General features: G+C 46.0%; 1 protein-coding gene across 3 annotated transcripts; it reads left to right on the top strand.

Moving 5' to 3' along the window:
• The first annotated feature begins 4,406 nt into the window (after positions 1-4,406).
• On the top strand, positions 4,407-9,056 carry KLF4 (Kruppel like factor 4). Of its 3 annotated transcripts, XM_027550454.1 has the most exons (5): positions 4,417-4,865; positions 4,974-5,094; positions 5,758-6,751; positions 6,851-7,015; positions 7,972-9,056. In XM_027550454.1, exons 1-5 carry the CDS (start codon positions 4,861-4,863, stop codon positions 8,145-8,147), a joined length of 1,461 nt encoding a protein of 486 aa, XP_027406255.1. In that variant the 5' UTR covers positions 4,417-4,860; the 3' UTR covers positions 8,148-9,056. The 3 variants fall into 3 exon arrangements, with proteins under 3 accessions (XP_027406253.1, XP_027406252.1, XP_027406255.1); XM_027550452.1 differs by having other exon boundaries at positions 4,407-4,865; positions 4,978-5,094; positions 5,758-7,015; XM_027550451.1 differs by having other exon boundaries at positions 4,408-4,865; positions 5,758-7,015.
• The last annotated feature ends 9,805 nt before the right edge of the window (positions 9,057-18,861 follow it).

The raw sequence follows: 18,861 nt of genomic DNA, 5'->3' as shown, positions 1-18,861 counted from the left end.
TGATCCTGTTAGCTTGTCTAGGGCCAGGATAAGTTTGCTACTTTAGGCTAAGGAGTTTGGTGTTGCTCTTTTAGGCCAAGGAGGGTGGTTGGGCAGAAGTGATTTGAACAAAATGGATTAGATCTAATTCCAGAGAGACTATGAATTTTTTTTTTTTTTTTTTGGCGGCAAGGCATGTGGGATCTAAGCTCCCTGACTAGGGACTGAACCTCTGCCCCCTGCAATGGAAGCACGAAGTTTTAACTGCTGGACTGACTGGCAAGTCCCTCCAGGGAGGCTATGGAGGAGGTGGAAGAAGAGGACAGCAGTTTGGAGGCTTACAAAAACAATTAAAAGTGAGAGATGAGCCTACAGGCAACTAAGACCTCATGCAGCCAAATAAAAAAAAGAAAAATGTATACATATGTATAAATGAATCACTTTGCTGTACAGCAAAATATATTGCAAATTAACTATACTTCAACGGAGTAGAATAAAAAACCCTTTTTCTAAAATTTAAAAAAAAAAAAGTGATAGATGAGGAGGGCTTGAACCAAGGCAGCCCACCCTGACAGTAGGGAAAAAAATGACTGAGATATTTAGGAATAGAAAGGGCTGAACTCTGTACAGAGGCCTGAATGCCCAGGTCAAAGAAAATGAGGCATGAGTTGAGGGAAATAAGAGCTTGGGAAGCTGGGGAAGAGTGATGAAATAAGGTGGGAAAAATGATAAGAGTCTGAGTGGATTAAGGTTCTTTACAATGAAGGGGATTAATGAGCATAAAGTTGAGACTTAAAGGGAAGACAGGCTCTCTGTTGATGGACTGCTGACAAAAGTACATTATTCGTTCAACAAACACTTAAAGAGTACTCCAGTATCACTGTACTAGAACTTGGGAATATGGTAATGAAAAAACAGCTCCTGTCCTCATGCAGTTGAAGGTGCCCTGGAGAATCCTGGTGGTAGAAACACATACCTGTGTTGAGTGTTAAGTCCTACACTAAACACCTTACTTGGATGATCCCGTTTATAATCCTTATTATTTTCAGCAGTAGATACAATTGATATACCCATTTTGTAGAAGAAAAAAACAGGGAAAGTGAGGTCAAGGCGCTTGCCCAGCTAGAAAGCAGCAGAACCAGAACAGAAACCCAGGAAATCTAGTGTTACAGCTCACTTTCTTAACCTCTGCACAAGACTGAGGTGAAAAAGAGGCCGGGAGTTTACCAGGACACGAGAGTCACTCAGAGGCTGGGAAAAGATTTGCCACCCTGAGAAAGTTGCAAGACCCTTTCCCAGTCATTTATCTGTAGGGATTTCATTTCAAAGCGATGGGTACTTCAAAGCATCTCTTACTTTCACCTTCTGAAAAAAGCAGCTTTTCCTGAATCCCGTGGCATTTACATACAAGCTAGGGTGCTGTCAAACACCCAGATTCTGGTGCCCAGCTCTGGGTGCCAGGTCCTTCCCTTGAAACACTGATATAGCCTCTTCAATCTATCACACTCCTCTGTGGCTCCACATTAATCCCTTAACACTAGTGGTTTCCATCACATCTTCTGCCAACTAATGCAGTTTGTGCTGGAGGAAAAAAAAAATCTATTTTATAACTCCAAAGACATTAATAATTAACTTCCATACCACAAAACTTGTAATATCAGTTTGCTGAAATAAAGTCACCAGTAAGTATTTAATTCTTTTTTCAAGGGTGTCTTCCATTATTATTTCAGAGTGCAATTTAGTCATCAAACGTTTACTCAGCCTCATGTTTATAAATTATATAGGCCAGGGATTTAACTCTTCTGGACCTACCTGTTCTGAAAAGAGGCATGGTCATAACCCTGATGTCACACCAGGCACCTGCCTTGAAAGGAGATGACTTGTGAACTTGAAGTTCCTTACCTCTTTTAGAAATGCTGGAGCAAATCTAGAGAGTTCCCTTTATGATGCAATCAGAGGAATAACCAGAAAGCTGCCTGCCACAAAGAGGCACTGGCTTTCCGCCTCCAAAAGGCTGTTAGGAAAGTCTGCCTTTTTTAATTGAGTTTCAGAATCTTGTCTTGATTATATGACATAATAATAGTGGCTTTCCTATTCATCTGTGTAATATTGTTTTTTCACTGTGGTGGTGACTTTTGTTGAAGGCGAAGGCCTACTGCCTTAGATAAATAAGAGAAAAGCAGAAAGCTCCTCACGGCACTGGTTCCCTAACTAGAAAATGCGAAGTCCTGACTTACATATCAGGAGGGTGAGGGTTGCCAATCAAGGACTTATCCAAGTTCAATGCAGTTTAACAATCTTGGCTTTGACGGTAAAGTGGATTAACTTTTCCATGTTATCTTCAAGCCCCAGTATCCCAAGAAATGTTTGCCATCACAACGAAAGCAACAGGGGGAGGAGGTTGCAGGTATCTTTCTTTCTTGGTTCCTCCTTTTGAAAAAGGCAATATTTTCAGAGTTAAAATAAACTGGCTGGCTCCTATGGGGTGGGGTTGAAACTCTCCAGGCCGCGGGAGGAGGGTCGGGGGTTTCCCCACGAAAACCTGCCCTCCCCTCCGGTTACAGGCCCTGGCAGCCATTGGCCGAAGACCGGCTGCAGGATCCGCAAGGGCTTCCAAGTCTCCGAACCGAGCGGGATTCCTGGGCTTGGCATAAAGGGCTGAGTGGATTCATTCGGGGCGCGATGCATTCCAAGAATGCTTCTGTGGTTGGCAAGGAGTAGGAAAATCAAGGATAACAAATATTCTAAGGAAACCTAATAGGTACCAGGAGCGTAGGACTCAACAGGTGACTTAAAGTACGAGGTAACTGGATCTCAGTGAGGGTGAGTGCACACTGCCCAGGGCTGGGGCTTCGACCTTTCCGCATCTCCTTTTTCTCTCCTGGGCTGACTCCCGGCCGCCTTTACAGACAAGGGGGCTTGGTGCAGAGGGCGGGCGGAGCCCAAGGCGCGCCTGAATCCAAACAAAACACCTCGCAAGCCTACGTTTAGAAAGCGATACCGAACACCACACTCACGTTTAAAAAAAAAAAAAAAAAAGGCACTGTTTGCAGAGAAGATGACGGCGAAAACATTTCCCGGCTGGAAAATTACTGATCACAAACTAAGGGGGAGTGGGGGTGGGGAGGCCGAGTTATAAGACTGAAATAACGATTGCCGTTTCCTCTTCTCTTCCTGGTGGGCAGGGACGCCTGCTGCGAGCTCCGTGGGCCTTTTTCCAGTACCTGGGTCCCATCGCTTAGTTCTACTTTCTGGCACGGGGCCACTTTCCAGCTGAGACCCTTTGGGTGGGTTTGACCGCTCTAGAGCCTAAGCCAAGGGAACCAGTTGCCGTTTGACCTTTACCTCGCCACTTCACCTCTTTATGACTCAGTTTTCTCATCCATAAAGTGGAGAGTTGCGTGCTTTGCAAAGTGCTTTGAGATTCCCGGTTGAAAGGTGTCCCCGCGCCTCACGCCCCTCCCTTCTCTTCCCACCTCACATAGCGAAATTTCTTTCAGTCCCTTCCTCGCTCCTTCAGCTATCAAAACCGTAGCTCCATTTCCCATCCCGGCCTCTTTCCGCCCCTTTAAGGAGAGCACCCCTCCCGCTTTCTCAGTCTCCGGGTCCTCGCCACGCAGTTGAGGGCGCCCACCTCCCTTCTACTCCCAACCCCAACCCGGGCAGACGAGCCCAAAAAGGACCATGCGAGGCCAGGCCAAATGCCCGCACTGGCGCTCGGGGACTAGAGCAGGACTCCTGCGTGCGTATGACGGACCCGAGCTGGATGAGTCACGCGGATAATCGCGCTCTTCTCCAGCGCGCAGACTGCGCGGCAAGCGCGCACAGGAGCGGGGGTGGGGTCGCGCTACCATCCCCCTCTCCCCTACCGACCCCTCCTGGCCGCGAGCTTCGAACTCAAGGAGCGGCCCGTGGCGACGCCGACTGTCCCGGTCGCCCGGCGACCGGACCTGCGCCCCGTACCCAAATCCCCGCGCCCGGCCCGCTGCCGCCACCGCCGCCGGCGTCAGCGCGGCTCCTGCCCGCCAGCTGCCGGGCTGGCGTCACGGCCCGCCGGGCCCCGCCTGCGCCCCTCCCTCCTCCCCGCCCCCACGTGCGCTGAGTTTGTTTATTTAGCTGCCATGGCAACGCGCGGGGGGGCCGCTGGAGGGAGGGGAGAAGAAAGGGAGGGGCGGGGCCTGGCGGCGGGCCCCAGCGCGCAGCGGGTAGGAGGCGGGGGGAGGGCGGGAGCGGAGAAGTTATAAGTAAGGAGCGCGCAGCGGCCGCCGGCAGTTCCCCGGCCTGAGAGAGCGAGCGCGGCTGCGGGCGCGCGGGGAGCAGAGGCGGTGGCGGGCGGCGGCGGCACCGGGAGCCGCCAAGTGCCCCTCCCCGCCCCTCTGGCCCCCCACCCACCCAGCCACCCGCCCGCGGCCAGCGCCCATGGCCGCGCGCGCCCCGCGCAGCCCCCGGGACTCCGCGCCTCGCGCCGCCGCCCAGTCCGCAGATCCGCGCCACCGCATCCAGTCTCACCTGGCGGCGCCGCCCGCCTGCCACCCCGGCCACAGCCCCAGCGCTCACGGCGATAGCCGCGGCGACCGCGACAGCGGTGGGGGACGCTGCTGAGTCGAAGAGAGCGCAGCCTGGCCACCGGACCTACTTAATTCGCCTTGCTGATTGTCTATTTTTACGAGTTTACAGCTTTTCTAAGAACTTTTGTATACAAAGGAACTTTTTTTTTAAAGGCATCTCCCTTTTATATTTAATCCAAAGAAGAAGGATCTCGGGCAATTTGGGGTTTTGGGTTTTGGCTTCGTTTCTAAGTTTTTTTCCTCTTCGTTGGCTTTGGGGTTCGGGTACCCCTACTGCTTCGGACTCCCGAGGACCTTTTGGGCCCCCACATTAATGAGGTAGGTGCGGTACGGGGCGCAGGGTGGGGTGAGGGCGGATGGGACGCGCCAGAGCGGCGGTCGAGAGTGGCCCCTGACTTCTGCCTCTGCTCCCTACCCGGTCCGAAGGCAGCCACCTGGCGAGTCTGACATGGCTGTCAGCGACGCGCTGCTCCCGTCCTTCTCCACGTTCGCGTCCGGCCCGGCGGGAAGGGAGAAGACACTGCGTCCAGCAGGTGCCCCAAATAACGTGAGTGTCGGCCCGGGCCTTTGGGGCCCTCCGGTGGGCTTCTGTGGGTGGGATGGGGACGGGCGGAGCCCTGGGGTCAACGACGGGCAGGAGTGGCCCCGCACGGGCTCCTCCGCAGGCTACCCGGGATGGCTTCCGCGCCCTTGGCTCAGCTGTACATGCGTGTGGTCCCGACGCGGTGGAACCGCCGGGGGCGCACGCCGGGTCCGCACACGTCCCGGAGCGCGCGAGCGGCAGGGCGGGCGCGCGGGCCACCGGGCGGGAGGTGTCTGTGTCCCCAGACACTGGCTGGGCCAGAGTGAGCTTGGCGCGTAGGCGTCCCCGTGGCGAGGGCGCATCAAGAGAACCTCGGTGTCCCAAATCCGGGGGCGGCGGGAGCGTCCCTGGGATCCGGCGGGGGAGGGACCCAGGCTGGCGAGCCTCGGCGCTCGCTCACACGCAATCGGGCAGACACAACCTAACATCTTCCATATATCCACGCACCGCCTTTCCCCAGACCCGGGTGTGGGCCACGATTGCAGCACTGGCACCCACAGACCCCGGGGCCCTTCCTGCCCATCCGGTCCCCATGTCTAGGCGGTGTAGGCGCGGCGGGCCCACCACTAACATCGAGTGGCAGTTAGGGACAACACTGACTGTCTCTCTCGCGTCCTGTCCCCACAGCGCTGGCGGGAGGAGCTCTCCCACATGAAGCGACTTCCCCCGGTGCTTCCCGGCCGCCCCTACGACCTGGCGGCGGCGACCGTGGCCACCGACCTGGAGAGTGGAGGAGTCGGCGCGGCTTGCGGCAGCAGCAACCCGGCTCTCCTGCCCCGGAGGGAGACGGAGGAGTTCAATGATCTCCTGGACCTGGACTTTATCCTCTCCAACTCGCTGTCCCATCAGGAGTCCGTGGCCGCCACGGTGTCCTCGTCGGCATCAGCCTCATCCTCGTCCTCCCCGTCGAGCAGCGGTCCAGCCAGTGCGCCTTCCACCTGCAGCTTCAGCTATCCAATCCGGGCCGGGGGCGACCCGGGCGTGGCGGCGCCGGGCGGCGCGGGCGGCGGCCTCCTGTACGGCCGGGAGTCTGCACCGCCTCCGACGGCTCCCTTCAACCTGGCGGACATCAACGATGTGAGCCCCTCCGGCGGCTTCGTGGCCGAGCTCCTGCGGCCTGAATTGGACCCAGTGTACATTCCGCCGCAGCAGCCGCAGCCGCCAGGTGGCGGGCTGATGGGCAAGTTCGTGTTGAAGGCGTCGCTGAGTGCCCCTGGCAGCGAGTACGGCAGCCCGTCGGTCATCAGTGTTAGCAAAGGCAGCCCGGACGGCAGCCACCCGGTGGTGGTGGCGCCCTACAGCGGCGGGCCGCCACGCATGTGCCCCAAGATCAAGCAGGAGGCTGTCTCCTCGTGCACCGTCGGTCGGCCCCTAGAGGCCCACTTGGGCACTGGACCTCCTCTCAGCAATGGCCACCGGCCGCCTGCTCACGACTTTCCCTTGGGGCGGCAGCTCCCCAGCAGGACTACCCCGACCCTGGGTGCCGAGGAACTGCTGAGCAGCCGGGACTGTCATCCTGCCCTGCCGCTCCCCCCGGGCTTCCATCCCCACCCCGGGCCCAACTACCCTCCCTTCCTGCCCGACCAGATGCAGCCGCAGGTCCCACCGCTCCATTACCAAGGTCAGTCCCGGGGATTCATAGCTGGGGCTGGGGAGCCCTGCGTGTGCCCGCCGTCCGGGGCACACAGGATGACGCTGACCCCACCTTCTTCACCCCTAGAGCTCATGCCACCCGGTTCCTGCATGCCGGAGGAGCCCAAACCAAAGAGGGGAAGACGGTCGTGGCCCCGGAAAAGGACGGCCACTCACACTTGTGATTATGCAGGCTGCGGCAAAACCTACACGAAGAGTTCTCATCTCAAGGCACACCTGCGCACCCACACAGGTAGGAGGACGGGAAGCCGTGGAGGTGGGGGGAGCGGCTGGTGTCCAGCCTCAACACTCCTCAGGGCCTCCCTTGGGATGTGGGGTGCAGTCTATCTCCTCCATCTCCTGGATCACAGGAGAGAACAGCAAACTGGCGCCTACTATTTTGCCCAGGAGCCTTTTGCTGGGCGGATGGTATCAGTGCTTGAAAGTGCAGTTTTGTTAGGCCTTTGAAAGGCAGGGAGATTCCAGGCTGCAGGTGGGCCTCTTCTAGCTTGAGCAAAGTATTGCCCTTGTAATCAAGAAATTATGCCTTGCTGTGCAAAGTCATGATAAGTTTTTTAAGCAGTTCTGTATTCTCCACTATTTTTATTGGTTGTTCCCTTCCCGGGGTTCACCCCTCCCCCTCTCTAGTCCTAACAATTAGGTTTTATTCAAATCTCAAGGACTTAATGGTTAGGCTTGCTGAGATTCTGATTTAAGATTGTCACCACAGAGAATCTGTGTAAGTAGGCACAGAAGATCACTAAAGTATAGCTTTCGTTAATAATATTGGTACAGGAAAAGTAGTAGTCTCCTGTCACTTTTTAGAACCAGTTGTAGTGGGATAGGATATTATTGCTTGGTTTGGGTTAGGAGAGACACACTAACAGTCATAATTTCTAAATTCGTTTCCTGCCCCATCTTTGCTCAAAAGAATGAAAACGTTAGTCCAACAGAAGTATAGTTTTAAGTTGTTTTTGTGTTTTCTGCGATTATCTAATTTCTCTTAAAAAAAAAAGAGCAAAAAAAAAAAAAAACCCCTTAAAATTCCTGTTTATGATCTGAAATGTAATACAGCCTTGAGAAGGTATAAAGACATTTCCTGGATCCTTTCGGAATGGGGTACTTGAGTTGGTTTGATGTCTGGCCTCCAAGTTCTTAAAATTTCATCCTTCAGGAATAGCTTCCAACAAGTTTATTTTCCTTTTCTAGGTGAGAAACCTTACCACTGTGACTGGGATGGTTGTGGGTGGAAGTTTGCCCGCTCAGATGAACTGACCAGGCACTACCGCAAACACACCGGGCACCGCCCCTTCCAGTGCCAGAAGTGCGACCGGGCATTCTCGAGGTCGGACCACCTCGCCTTACACATGAAGAGGCACTTTTAAACCCCCAAACAGTGGATGTGACCCACACTGCCAGAAGAGAATTCAGTATTTTTTACCTTTCACACTCTCTTCCCGGTGAGGGGAGGAACCCAGCTGGAAAGCACTACAATCATGGTCAAGTTCCCAACAAGTCAACTTGTGAATGGATAATCAGGAGACACAAGGAAACCAAAAGACAAACTCAAGGAAAAAACAAACAGATGGGGTCTGTGACTGGATCTTCTATCATTCCAATTCTAAATCCAACTTGAATATATATATTCCTGGACTTACAAAACGCCAAGGGGGTGACTGGAAGTTGTGGATATCAGGGTATAAATTAGATCTGAGAGTTGGGGGGGAGGGAAGACCAGAACCCCTTGAGAATTGTTTTGATGCAATATAAGCCTAAAGATCACCTTGTATTCTGTTTGCCTTCTAAAAGCCATTATGACGATCTTAGAAGAAGAGGAAGAAATTCAGGTACAGAAAATGGTGTTTAATAGCCTAAACGATGGTGCTTGGTAAGTCTTGGTTCTAAAGGTACCAAATGAGGCCAAAGTTCTCAAACTGCTGCATACTTTGACAAGGAAAATCTATTTTTGTCTTCCGATCTACATTTATGACCTAAGTCAGGTAAATACACCTGGTTTACTTTAATCTTTTTATGCAGACAGTCTGTTATGCACTGTGGTTTCAGATGTGCAATAATTTGTACAATGGTTTATTCCCAAGTATGCCTTAAGCAGAACAAATGTTTTTTTCTATATAGTTCCTTGCCTTAATAAATATGTAATATAAATTTAAGCAAACTTCTATTTTGTATATTTGTAAACTACAAAGTAAAAAAATGAACATTTTGTGGAGTTTGTATTTTGCATACTCAAGGTGAGAATTAAGTTTTAAATAAACCTATAATATTTTATCTGAGCATTGTTTTTGTTTTGCGTTGTTTTTCCCTGGGAAAAGCACATAACAGAAACTTCAGTTTAAACCCAGTGGGTAAGGCACAGGAAAAGCACCCCCAAAAAGCCGACTTTATCTCAACAGATTAAAATAAGACTTTTAAAAGACTACTTAGCTTTACAATGAGTACTGTCTAATGTTGTGGGGTGAAAGCTCTGAGGATTTATGATCATAGAATTAAACTTACCTAGTTCAGGTTTCTCTTTCAAATGTTCGTTAAAAGATACAGGAAAGCAGTTTCCCTACCTGACTGAACTTCAGGTAGAAACAGCTCAGTCATTCAGCTTGCTCAGTTTACTATGAGAGTAGTCATTAAACATACATGTTTCAGTTTCACATTTTTGAAGATCTTTATGGTTTGGTCTTTAAAATCAAATGAAAATTTAAGTCTCTTCCAGGCCAGGCCTTGCGCTCGAAACAATCTGTATAACAAAAGAACCTCCCCACAGCGGACAATATCAAGAACAGTTCCACAGTGCCCTCATGAGGATTAAAGGATTCACTTAGGTTTTGTGTGTAACAGATATATTACTTTTAGAGCACCAAAAGAGGATAGAACCAAGGTTTCTAGCAAATTTTTAAAACTTCATCAGTCCTCAGATAAGCCAGCCCCATTGTTTCAGTCCATTGAAACAAAAGAGGCAAAAATGACTCAGTCACAAAACCAAGGGTAATGTAAATTTGAGTACGTTTTAAACCGTGTTTTTGTTAGTTGGTAGCATATTTCTTGAATTATTAAAGCTTAAAGCTTTTTTTACGGTGGATACCCAAGAATCTGAAGTTCGTTTGTGGCTGTCACAGAATGGAAAAAAGCATTTGTGACTCCTGTTGACATTATGTATTTGTAATGGTGATGTGGGTGACTAATTAACATTGTCAAGCGGACAGAAGCTGACTGGCATTTTCTTTAGACTGCTTATTACCTGTCCATTATAGCTGGTGTTCAGAGGTGTGTTGGCACTGTGGGTACATTTTATAAATGGAATGAAAAACAGAAATTCGTAAGAGGCTCATGGTGGATCAACACAAAGTATTTTCCTTGGCTTTTAAGAGTCCAGCATGGCTGGAAAACGTGGCATGTGTCTTAGCTTAAAAGAAAACAGGTGCATCAATAGGATGGAATTTTATGTGGCCAAGAACATATTCAAAGCATATTTAATGACATGGAAAAATGCTCACGGTATGTTAAGTGGAAAAAGCAGGATACAAGACTATAAACAATGATTCCAATTGTGTAAGTTCAAATGTGTGCATTGAAGGAGAAGAAACAAAATTAAGAGTAAAGATCGGAGGGAAACATCAAGATACTAATACTGGTTTTCTTGGGTTACATTTTTTAGTTTCCAGCTATTCCAAAATAAGTACCTATTTTAAATGGAGAAACTTTTTAAAAAAGGGTATAGGTGCAACTATTTAGGCTTTATTTTTAAAAGAGCAATTAAAGTTATTTAAACAGAAAGTCTATATTCTGTTACCCTTTTCTTTATATTAAATTATGGTTCCTGCTCTTGGAATCCACCGCTCTCTTATACAGAGGTTTCTGGCACGTAGTTTGTGTATGAAAAGTGTTTGTCAAAAGCTTGTTTTACCATTTTCCTGTTTACTAAGAGCCTATCATCTCAGGTAGAAGAAACACCATAAAATACCAAGACGTATTAAATGTGTTTAAATTTTCTTATGTCAAAGGGAGGAAATACTGCATTAACTTTTTCTAACCTGAAGAAGAAAGCTTCGGTATCTAAAGTGAGATTTTTTGAAAATGTAACAGGACAAAAGTATTCAAGATGCACGAATAGCTAAACTATTGACTTTAGTGCCTCTCAGTTCCGAGCTCCTAGGTGTACTGTCATTACTGCGTTACAGAGCCGTTTACACTGTATAATAAAGAGTACCCAATAATTGAGATGCCTGCTTATTACATTTTCCTCATGACATTTAATTTTATATGTCCTAGATTTTAACTTGTGTGTGCGCGCATACACACACACACACACACACAGGATTAACAATAGTGTTTCCTACACATCAACAGACTTTCAGTCTCTTCCCTTCCAACAAAATGCCTCTTCCAGCAAAATAATTCTTTGAATCTGAGAACCTGTTTGACTCCTACAATCTTGTTTGGGTTTGTTAAAACAGGAAACCTCACCATCTCAAGCAGGACAATCGGGGATTAATCCTTTCCTTTAAAAACTGTCCCCGGTTTTTAGAAATCAGCAAAGTTGTTTCAGATTTGGAGAGTCACAATTTTTACATATAATTTTTTTTTACATATGAGGAAGTTGAAGTGAGACAGTCTTTAAGCCATGGAAGCGTCTGCAGGGAAAATATTAAAACAAGCATTAGTGGGACCCATTGTACTTTGATCTATGGGAATATCTAAATTTAGCAGCCTATGTAGCCACCTGTTCTATTATATGTTCTGGCTTCTGAAGCTCCATTCAGCATAATACCGCACACTCAGAAGTGAATTCATGGTCCTTATTCTCTTTCTCCCCACCTTCACCTTTCTCCCTGTCTTGTAAAACACACAGACGCCATCCAGACCTACCCAAACCTTTTTTGTGTATTTATCATTTTGTCCTTGTACTTATTATTATATATTAGCCTTTTATGTGTTTTATTTCCTCGTCTTTCCTAAGCACATTTTACACATTATTGTATAGTGACATGTTTTTACAGCACTAAGCTGAAACTATTTCTGCTTCTTAAAAGTTTAGGAAACTCATTCACTGTTCACATGCAGAGCACTCAGTAATATTTCATACAAAACTACCAAGAATTGTCTACATAACGAATGCTGTGGAATATATCACGGAATGTTCTATATTCCGTGAAACTGCAAAGATAGTACTGTTCGAATTGGAATGCTTTTGATTGCATTTGATTGTATAATATCTTTATTTTCCCCCACATTAAGTGAAACTAAAACGCAAGTTGAGAACAGACACCCTTTGGAAAGCTTTAACTTAGACCAAAAAAATAAATTTTAAGTAAATTTCTCACCATCTCCTAAAAAAACTAATAAATTCTTAAATCCTTCTGAAGTACCTAGGGGTTCAAAGCCCTGGTCACAGTCAAAATGCAAAGGAAACCATCTGCTAAAATGTTAGCATAAACACATAAAATCTTTCAGGCTGCCCTCTCAGCTACCATAGGCAGCTGCCTTAGTTTTGGGGGAGGTAGGGCATGGTGTAGGAATATCAGTCAAGTTGCTTCTCTGGAAACACAAACATCCGGAACCCATCTTTCTAATTGTTTTCCCCGATGCCTGTGCTATAATATCACTTTTTCGAATTGTTTCAGTCTTCTCAACACCCTAAATGAGTCAGCATGTTGCAACGCGTCCTCCCAAATGTCATTCGCCACTTGTTCTTAAAGGAAAAGGAGGAAATAAATAGAATTCTAATTTAGTAACAACGACAGGAAATAAATTCACACTTCTAGAATCCCTCTGACATTTGGGTATGCCTACTAGAACATTTCTCATTGATACAACACAATAATTATTATGTTCCAAAGTATGAGGGCCATGTGCCATCTTTTTTTTTTCCTTTCCACGTGTATGTTACATGTTATCATCTAAACAGAAAAAGAAAGGAGAAAAAGCTGTTTATGGAGAGACAGATCAATAGATGGGTGGATGAAGCTGCAGGTAGAGATTGGACAATTATCTAAAATTAAATAGGGAAGAGTCAAGGATGTCCAGTCCAAGGTATCTGAGGCTGAGAGGTTGAGTGGGGTTACAACACCTGTCGCAGCTATAATATTTGCATCTGTACTCCCGGGTACTCGATCAACATATTACTAAATGGTGACCAGATTATCAGGGCACAAAGCAAATGCACTCACACCCTCTACCTGCATTGTTGTTGTTTAGTCACTAAATCATGTCCAACTCTTTGCAGCCTCATGGACTGTTACCCGCTGGGTTCCTCTGTCCATGGGATTTCTCAGGCAAGAATACTGGAGTGGGTTGCCATTTCCCTCTCCAGGGGGATTGAACTTGCATCTCCTGCATTGGCAGGTGTATTCTTTACCACTGAGCCACCAGGGAAGTCCAACTCTACCTGCATGACCTCTTAAAAAAGCTAAAATGGATAAGCCACTTTACGGGGAAATTGAAGGAACTCTAGATACACTTGCTGAAAGCCAACAAGAAGCGTGAATTTGTGAAAACCATAAGCAGAGTCTCTTTGTCATGACACATGGAAGGAATTTTTCAGTAAAGACAAGCATACCCCTTTTCTGATCCTGGTCACTTTTGCTGATATATATAGTCACCTCTTATTTCTGCACAACTGTCTGAGTTGTCTGAAGCATTTACATGCTCCATCACCTCAAAAAATCCTTAGAACAAAAGGTAGGGGTGGGATTTCCCTCTCTCATCCCCATTTTATGGACGAAGAAACCAAGGTTTCCTTTACAGGTTAGTGTTTTGTTTTTGTTTCTCATTCTTGCTGACATGCTCAAAGCATTTCTCTTTTAATGCTTTTGTCCTCAATCTGCTGGGCTGGTAGGGCTACAGGCAAAATGGATACACCCCAATTCAGAAGGATTTACTAACATCCCGTTTCTTCCAGTAAACCTGTTTAGGAGTCAAAAGCCCCAGACTTTCTGTCTCCCAGTTAACATGAGACTGCCTTTGTCAAGGTAGACAAGATGGGGAAGTTTCCTGCAGAAGTTTCTGGAGCTGATCACTCTGCCACGAATATGATTTACACTTTTAGTGTGAGGTGGAAGAACAGCACCTGTGTCTGTCTCAGCACACAGTTTTCCCAGTCAAATAGATCTGGTCAAGCCCCTTCTCTACTCATTACCTTCCCAATGTCCCTAGGACCTAGTGGGTAAAGATTTAAATTGTGGCCCCCCACTACTTGTCAAGCTTCATCTCCTTAAGTGTCCAATCATACTGTAAGTGTACCAGCCAGGCAAAACTACTCTGGACCCCTCAGTGCATGATGTTTCAGCCTTTGAGCCTTTGCTGGCAGACCCTGGCCTCTGCTGCTTCTCAAAAGACCCATATTCCCCTGACAAGCACTCATGTATCCTTCATAGGTAATTCTTAAAAAGCCCTCCCACCCCTTCACTCTAGATCTTTCCTTAAAATCATTTCCTTATAGGTCACAAAATTTTATACATACCACTAAATATATAATAGATAACCAACAAGACCCTCTCTATATCACTCTTTATTTCTATCTTATAAAAACCTGTAATGGAAAAGAATCTATAAAAAGAAAAAAAACTATATATATATATATATATATATTTGAGTCATGAGTCATTTGTTGTATATCTGAAACTAACACAGCATTGTAAATCATCTATATTTCAATAAAAACTTAAAAAAAAAATATTTTATGGGCTTGGCTCCCCCAGCAGACATGAGCTCCTGAAGGGCACTGGAAGCTTTCCTTATGTGCCCTTGAATACCTGTAGTTACTGGATTTCATTGAATACAACTAATCATTTATTGATTATTTAGCCCCAAATCCTGGCATTTCTTTTTAAAGGACTCCTCCTTGCTGGGTGTTTTTGAGTATTGATTCTGTAAAGAATGTTGTTCATGGCTGGATGGGAGAGGGGTGGTGTTGATGTGTATTAGGGGAGGCAGATGGGTTCCAGTGACCCGCGGGAAGTAGTTAGGAGACTATTGGGCATGGCCTTCAGGAAGCCAGAATTTGGGGAAAGGAAGTATTTTTTTCTTCCCTTGGGATACCCATTGTGCCTCCTCTCAAGGGTGAAAATCTAAGTTAGTGAACTGTGAACGACAAGCAAACACTTTAAAAGCTTTAAGAAGCTACTTTCCATTCTAGGATCCTGGATGGGCCAGTCTGCCCAAATAAGGGAGGATCACCTATTCTTCAAGTTTGTTGTTCTTCAAGCTTGAGACTCTCCTTGCTGCCTGGATGACAGTAATTTTCTTACTTCTGAACATGTCTAAACTGTTCTAGAAAACTGACTCTAGAAAACAGTGCATAGAATTGACAAATGTTCCTCCCTGCCTTTGAGGCATTGTTACTACCTCGCGGAGGAATGAATAACAGACTGTAAGCACTGAAAGCTATAAAACTACACAGGCGGTCTGAGCACAAAAGGGTCTTCAAGACCCTTCAACTCAAGGAGAGAACTGAGGCCAGGATAAAAGACTGGAACTTGCCCAAGGTCACATCAAGTGGGGATCTGAACACTGTTGAGGACCTAGGTCTCACTGAAAAAGCCAAGAGCTGATGGCTCCAGCCTGAGAACCCAAGGGAACAGTAGAGGAGGATGCAGATTTTTTTTTTTTAACAATACATACATCATTTTTTTAAAAGGTAAGTTCTAAATTCAATGTGATATTGTGCTCTGATGTCCCAAAATTGTTTCATTATTCTCTGTTGTGCTTCTATAGTATTGCGTTACCAGCTAAGATGGGGACTATTCATTCACCACCATGCTCCTCACTGGAGAACATAGGAACCATTTCCTAAAAGTATAAAAATATAATTCTGACTTGTTCTGCTTTCTGTTTCCATGCAACTTCATTCAAACATATATAATCTGTTCAACACCTACCTTACCAGCAACCGTGCAAAAAGCAATGGAACCAAAAATGAATCAGTACATATAAATGTGCATGTCTACAGATATTTTTTCCTAATGCAATTGCTCTATCCACATTGTAACCCAGTAAAAATTGTTTACCTTCCTTGGAAAAGTGATTGGATAGTTAGTTCTTTGAAAGACTTAACTACGTTGACTACAACCACATGAGCCATTTTCTCCCTACAATTTTCTTGATTGCTTATTATTTTAGATACTTCCAACTTGTTTATCAGGCACATGTTAAAGCATGTTGAAACGCGTTATTCAGGTTCAGCATGAAGGATTTGGCATTATTCAACAAAATATCATAAACTTCTGTTGAAATGAATGATTCCAGCAACGTGGAGCTTCATCTGCAAATCCAGGTACCTTCTGTCTCTAAAGTTTGGAGACTGTGTATCTAGACCAGGGGAACAACCTGATTTTGCTCTAAGCACAATGAATTTTATGATTATGCAGCATAACTGACTTCATAGGTTCTTTTGGTGCCTGGTGCCAAAGCTCGTAGAAACAGGGGAGGCTTTGCCTAAGGGATTCTTTGCATTAAAGACTTTGTTAGGCAAAGCCAGCCTGGCATGGGAGTCTGATTTGCAATTTGCGTCTTTGTAAAAGGATTAGAAGATCCCTATTGTTTAATGTTTGGATCTCAATTTGCATTTGGAAGCACATGACCTCTTCTAGGTTTAGAGTTTTTTATTTTCATTTTCTTGTTCTGATATACAATCAATACTGCCTGTGAAAAAAACTGATAATACGGCACAGACAAATGTTTGCACTGATTAAGTCAGATCAGTTTTCTCTACGAATGGTGGAGTCTACTCAGGCTCCAGCAATACTGAGCCAGTGATCTATTTAGCAACTGATAAATAACTCATAGGAATAGGTACGCACACATTTTCATTTATTATTTCCTTAATTAGAATGTGTGGCACGCTGGGCTTTTTTAAAAAATCTTTCTAAAGCACTACAGACGGCTGATGAGGCAGTATATCTACAAAAAGAACAGAAAGGAAAAAAAAAAATCCTCTGACCACCTCAGGACCTATTTGAACACTTCCGTCCAATGTCCTCCTTTATAAAGAAAGGTTTGAGAAAAATTATTGTAGGTTTGCGATAACAAAATTCTCAGCTGTACGTGATATTTAACTACCTGTCCTTTGGTAAACAATTTTTAACTAACATTTGCTTTGACAATGTTCCCAGATTGGCCACACAGAACTTGGAACAGAAATTGCGTGAGGAGGAACAATTTCTTAGATGCTAGGTTTAGGAGACATGGTTTATTTGTTTGTTTGTTTTCTTTTTAACTCTTTGGTTTCTCCATCCTTGGTCTTTGCCATTGACCACAAGAAAACATTTCTTGCATGTTTGGAGGAAGGTCCTGGGAACCTGGAGTTGCTGGTTGAGCGAGCTGGAGGTAGATGGAAAGCATTCACGTTCACGGAGTACCCATGGTATGCCAAGGACTTGGCTAGATGTTTACTGTTTTATGATTATGCCCATTTTGTAGTAGAGAAGACCAAGGCCCAGAGGAGGCAAGTGACTCACCCAAGGTCACATAGCTGTGATGGGAAGTTAGATCTACCTGATTCCTAAGCTGAGGCTTTTTCTGCCACATCACACCACCTCCCAGGTAAACTCAAGCTAACTTCACTTGGAGGTTTTTCTGTTCCTCACCTCCGTGGAATATGTTAGTTTTTAAAACTAAACAGGGGTTAATTTGGTGTACAGGAAGCTATAAGGACAAGACTAACCTAATCTACTCTTCTTTCTAATAGACACAAGTAATCTTATCTGTCATTCCATTAAAAATACACCACATTCTTCTGTGCTCCAGTTTGGATAATGACTCAAGAAAAGGCAGTCCGTTTCTGCATCACAGCACCCGCACAGCTTCTATAAAATCATCAAAAGTAAGTAAGCCATGCTTTTTTCCTGGGTATTTCATTCACTGATTCCAAAAGTACTTGACACATGTATTCAATCTGTTAGAATAAAGACTAGCATTTGACAGTTAGGCCAGTTGGAGGCTAGCCTAAGAGAGTGTCTTGTGCGGAAGATCATACACTCCAAGGCCCCCCCTGAATGGAGAATGCCCAACAGGAAGTCAGCCAAAAGGAGTGGCACGCTGGAGGGTTGTACTTTGAGCCCACATTTCTCAGCCACGTCCCATGGGAAACACTCTCACCGCCATCTTCCAAAATGCTCTGCTAACATTCTCCTAATGCTCCCAATATCTGAAGATAATCCCTTTTCCCCTAACCAGGATCTCAACCTAAAATAGATCTGGGTCTGTGCCTCGGGGCATGGACGGATGACTCATAGAGCCATTTCTGATCTCGGAAGCAGGGGAGGCTCTGCAGAGCACGGGAGCACAGTCTGGGAGCTGGTTAATACTTAAGGAACACATGGCCGACAGAGCCAGAGGGAGTTCCAAGAAACATGTCACCTGAAGAAGCAGAGCCCCCACCTGAAGAAGCTAAGGCCCCCAAGTTTCCACATTTAACGCTGCTGTAGAATCTCATTCCCGTCTAGGACTGTTTAGACCCTCATCCTCAGTCTACATCAGGCCATCGACTGACCTGCTCGGCAAAACCCAGAGGTCCCTGAACTTTAAGCGTAGGTGGCAAATGGGCAGATTTTTAATATGAGAGCATGATTCAGCATTAGCAGCAGCAGAAAGAAAAATAGTCCCTCCTAAAAAAATGTACTGATGGAACTTCCCTGGAGGTCGAGTGGTTAATATCGTGCTTCCACTGAAGGAGGCACAGGTTCCACCCCTGATTGGGGAACTAAGATTTCACATGCCGTAAGATTTCACATGCGGCACAGTCTAAATAAATAAATAAACAAATAGATATTTCAAAATTTTTAAAAATTCTTAAAAACTTAAAACGGGCTGATTTGGCACGTTTCCTACAGTTGAGTTTGGTTTTGTTTTATTTTTCTCCTTTAGCTCATTCTTATTATCTGAGCTAGATTTGCATCCAAATCTTTCTGTCCAGCAGCACAATGTAGGTTAAGGAAGTCCTAGGGCAACTTAGGCTTCCCGGGTAGTACAGGGGTAAAGAATCCGTCTGCCAATGCAGGAGATGCTAGTAGGGAAGAGCCTCTGGAGGAGGAAATGCCAACTCACCCCAGTATTCTTGCTTGGGAAATCTCATGAACAGAGTAGCCT

This window comes from Bos indicus x Bos taurus, chromosome 8 (genome assembly GCF_003369695.1).
Source record: "Bos indicus x Bos taurus breed Angus x Brahman F1 hybrid chromosome 8, Bos_hybrid_MaternalHap_v2.0, whole genome shotgun sequence".
NCBI lineage: Eukaryota > Metazoa > Chordata > Mammalia > Artiodactyla > Bovidae > Bos > Bos indicus x Bos taurus.
Note: the sequence above shows the minus strand (reverse complement) of the source record. Positions and strands in the feature narration are given on the sequence as shown.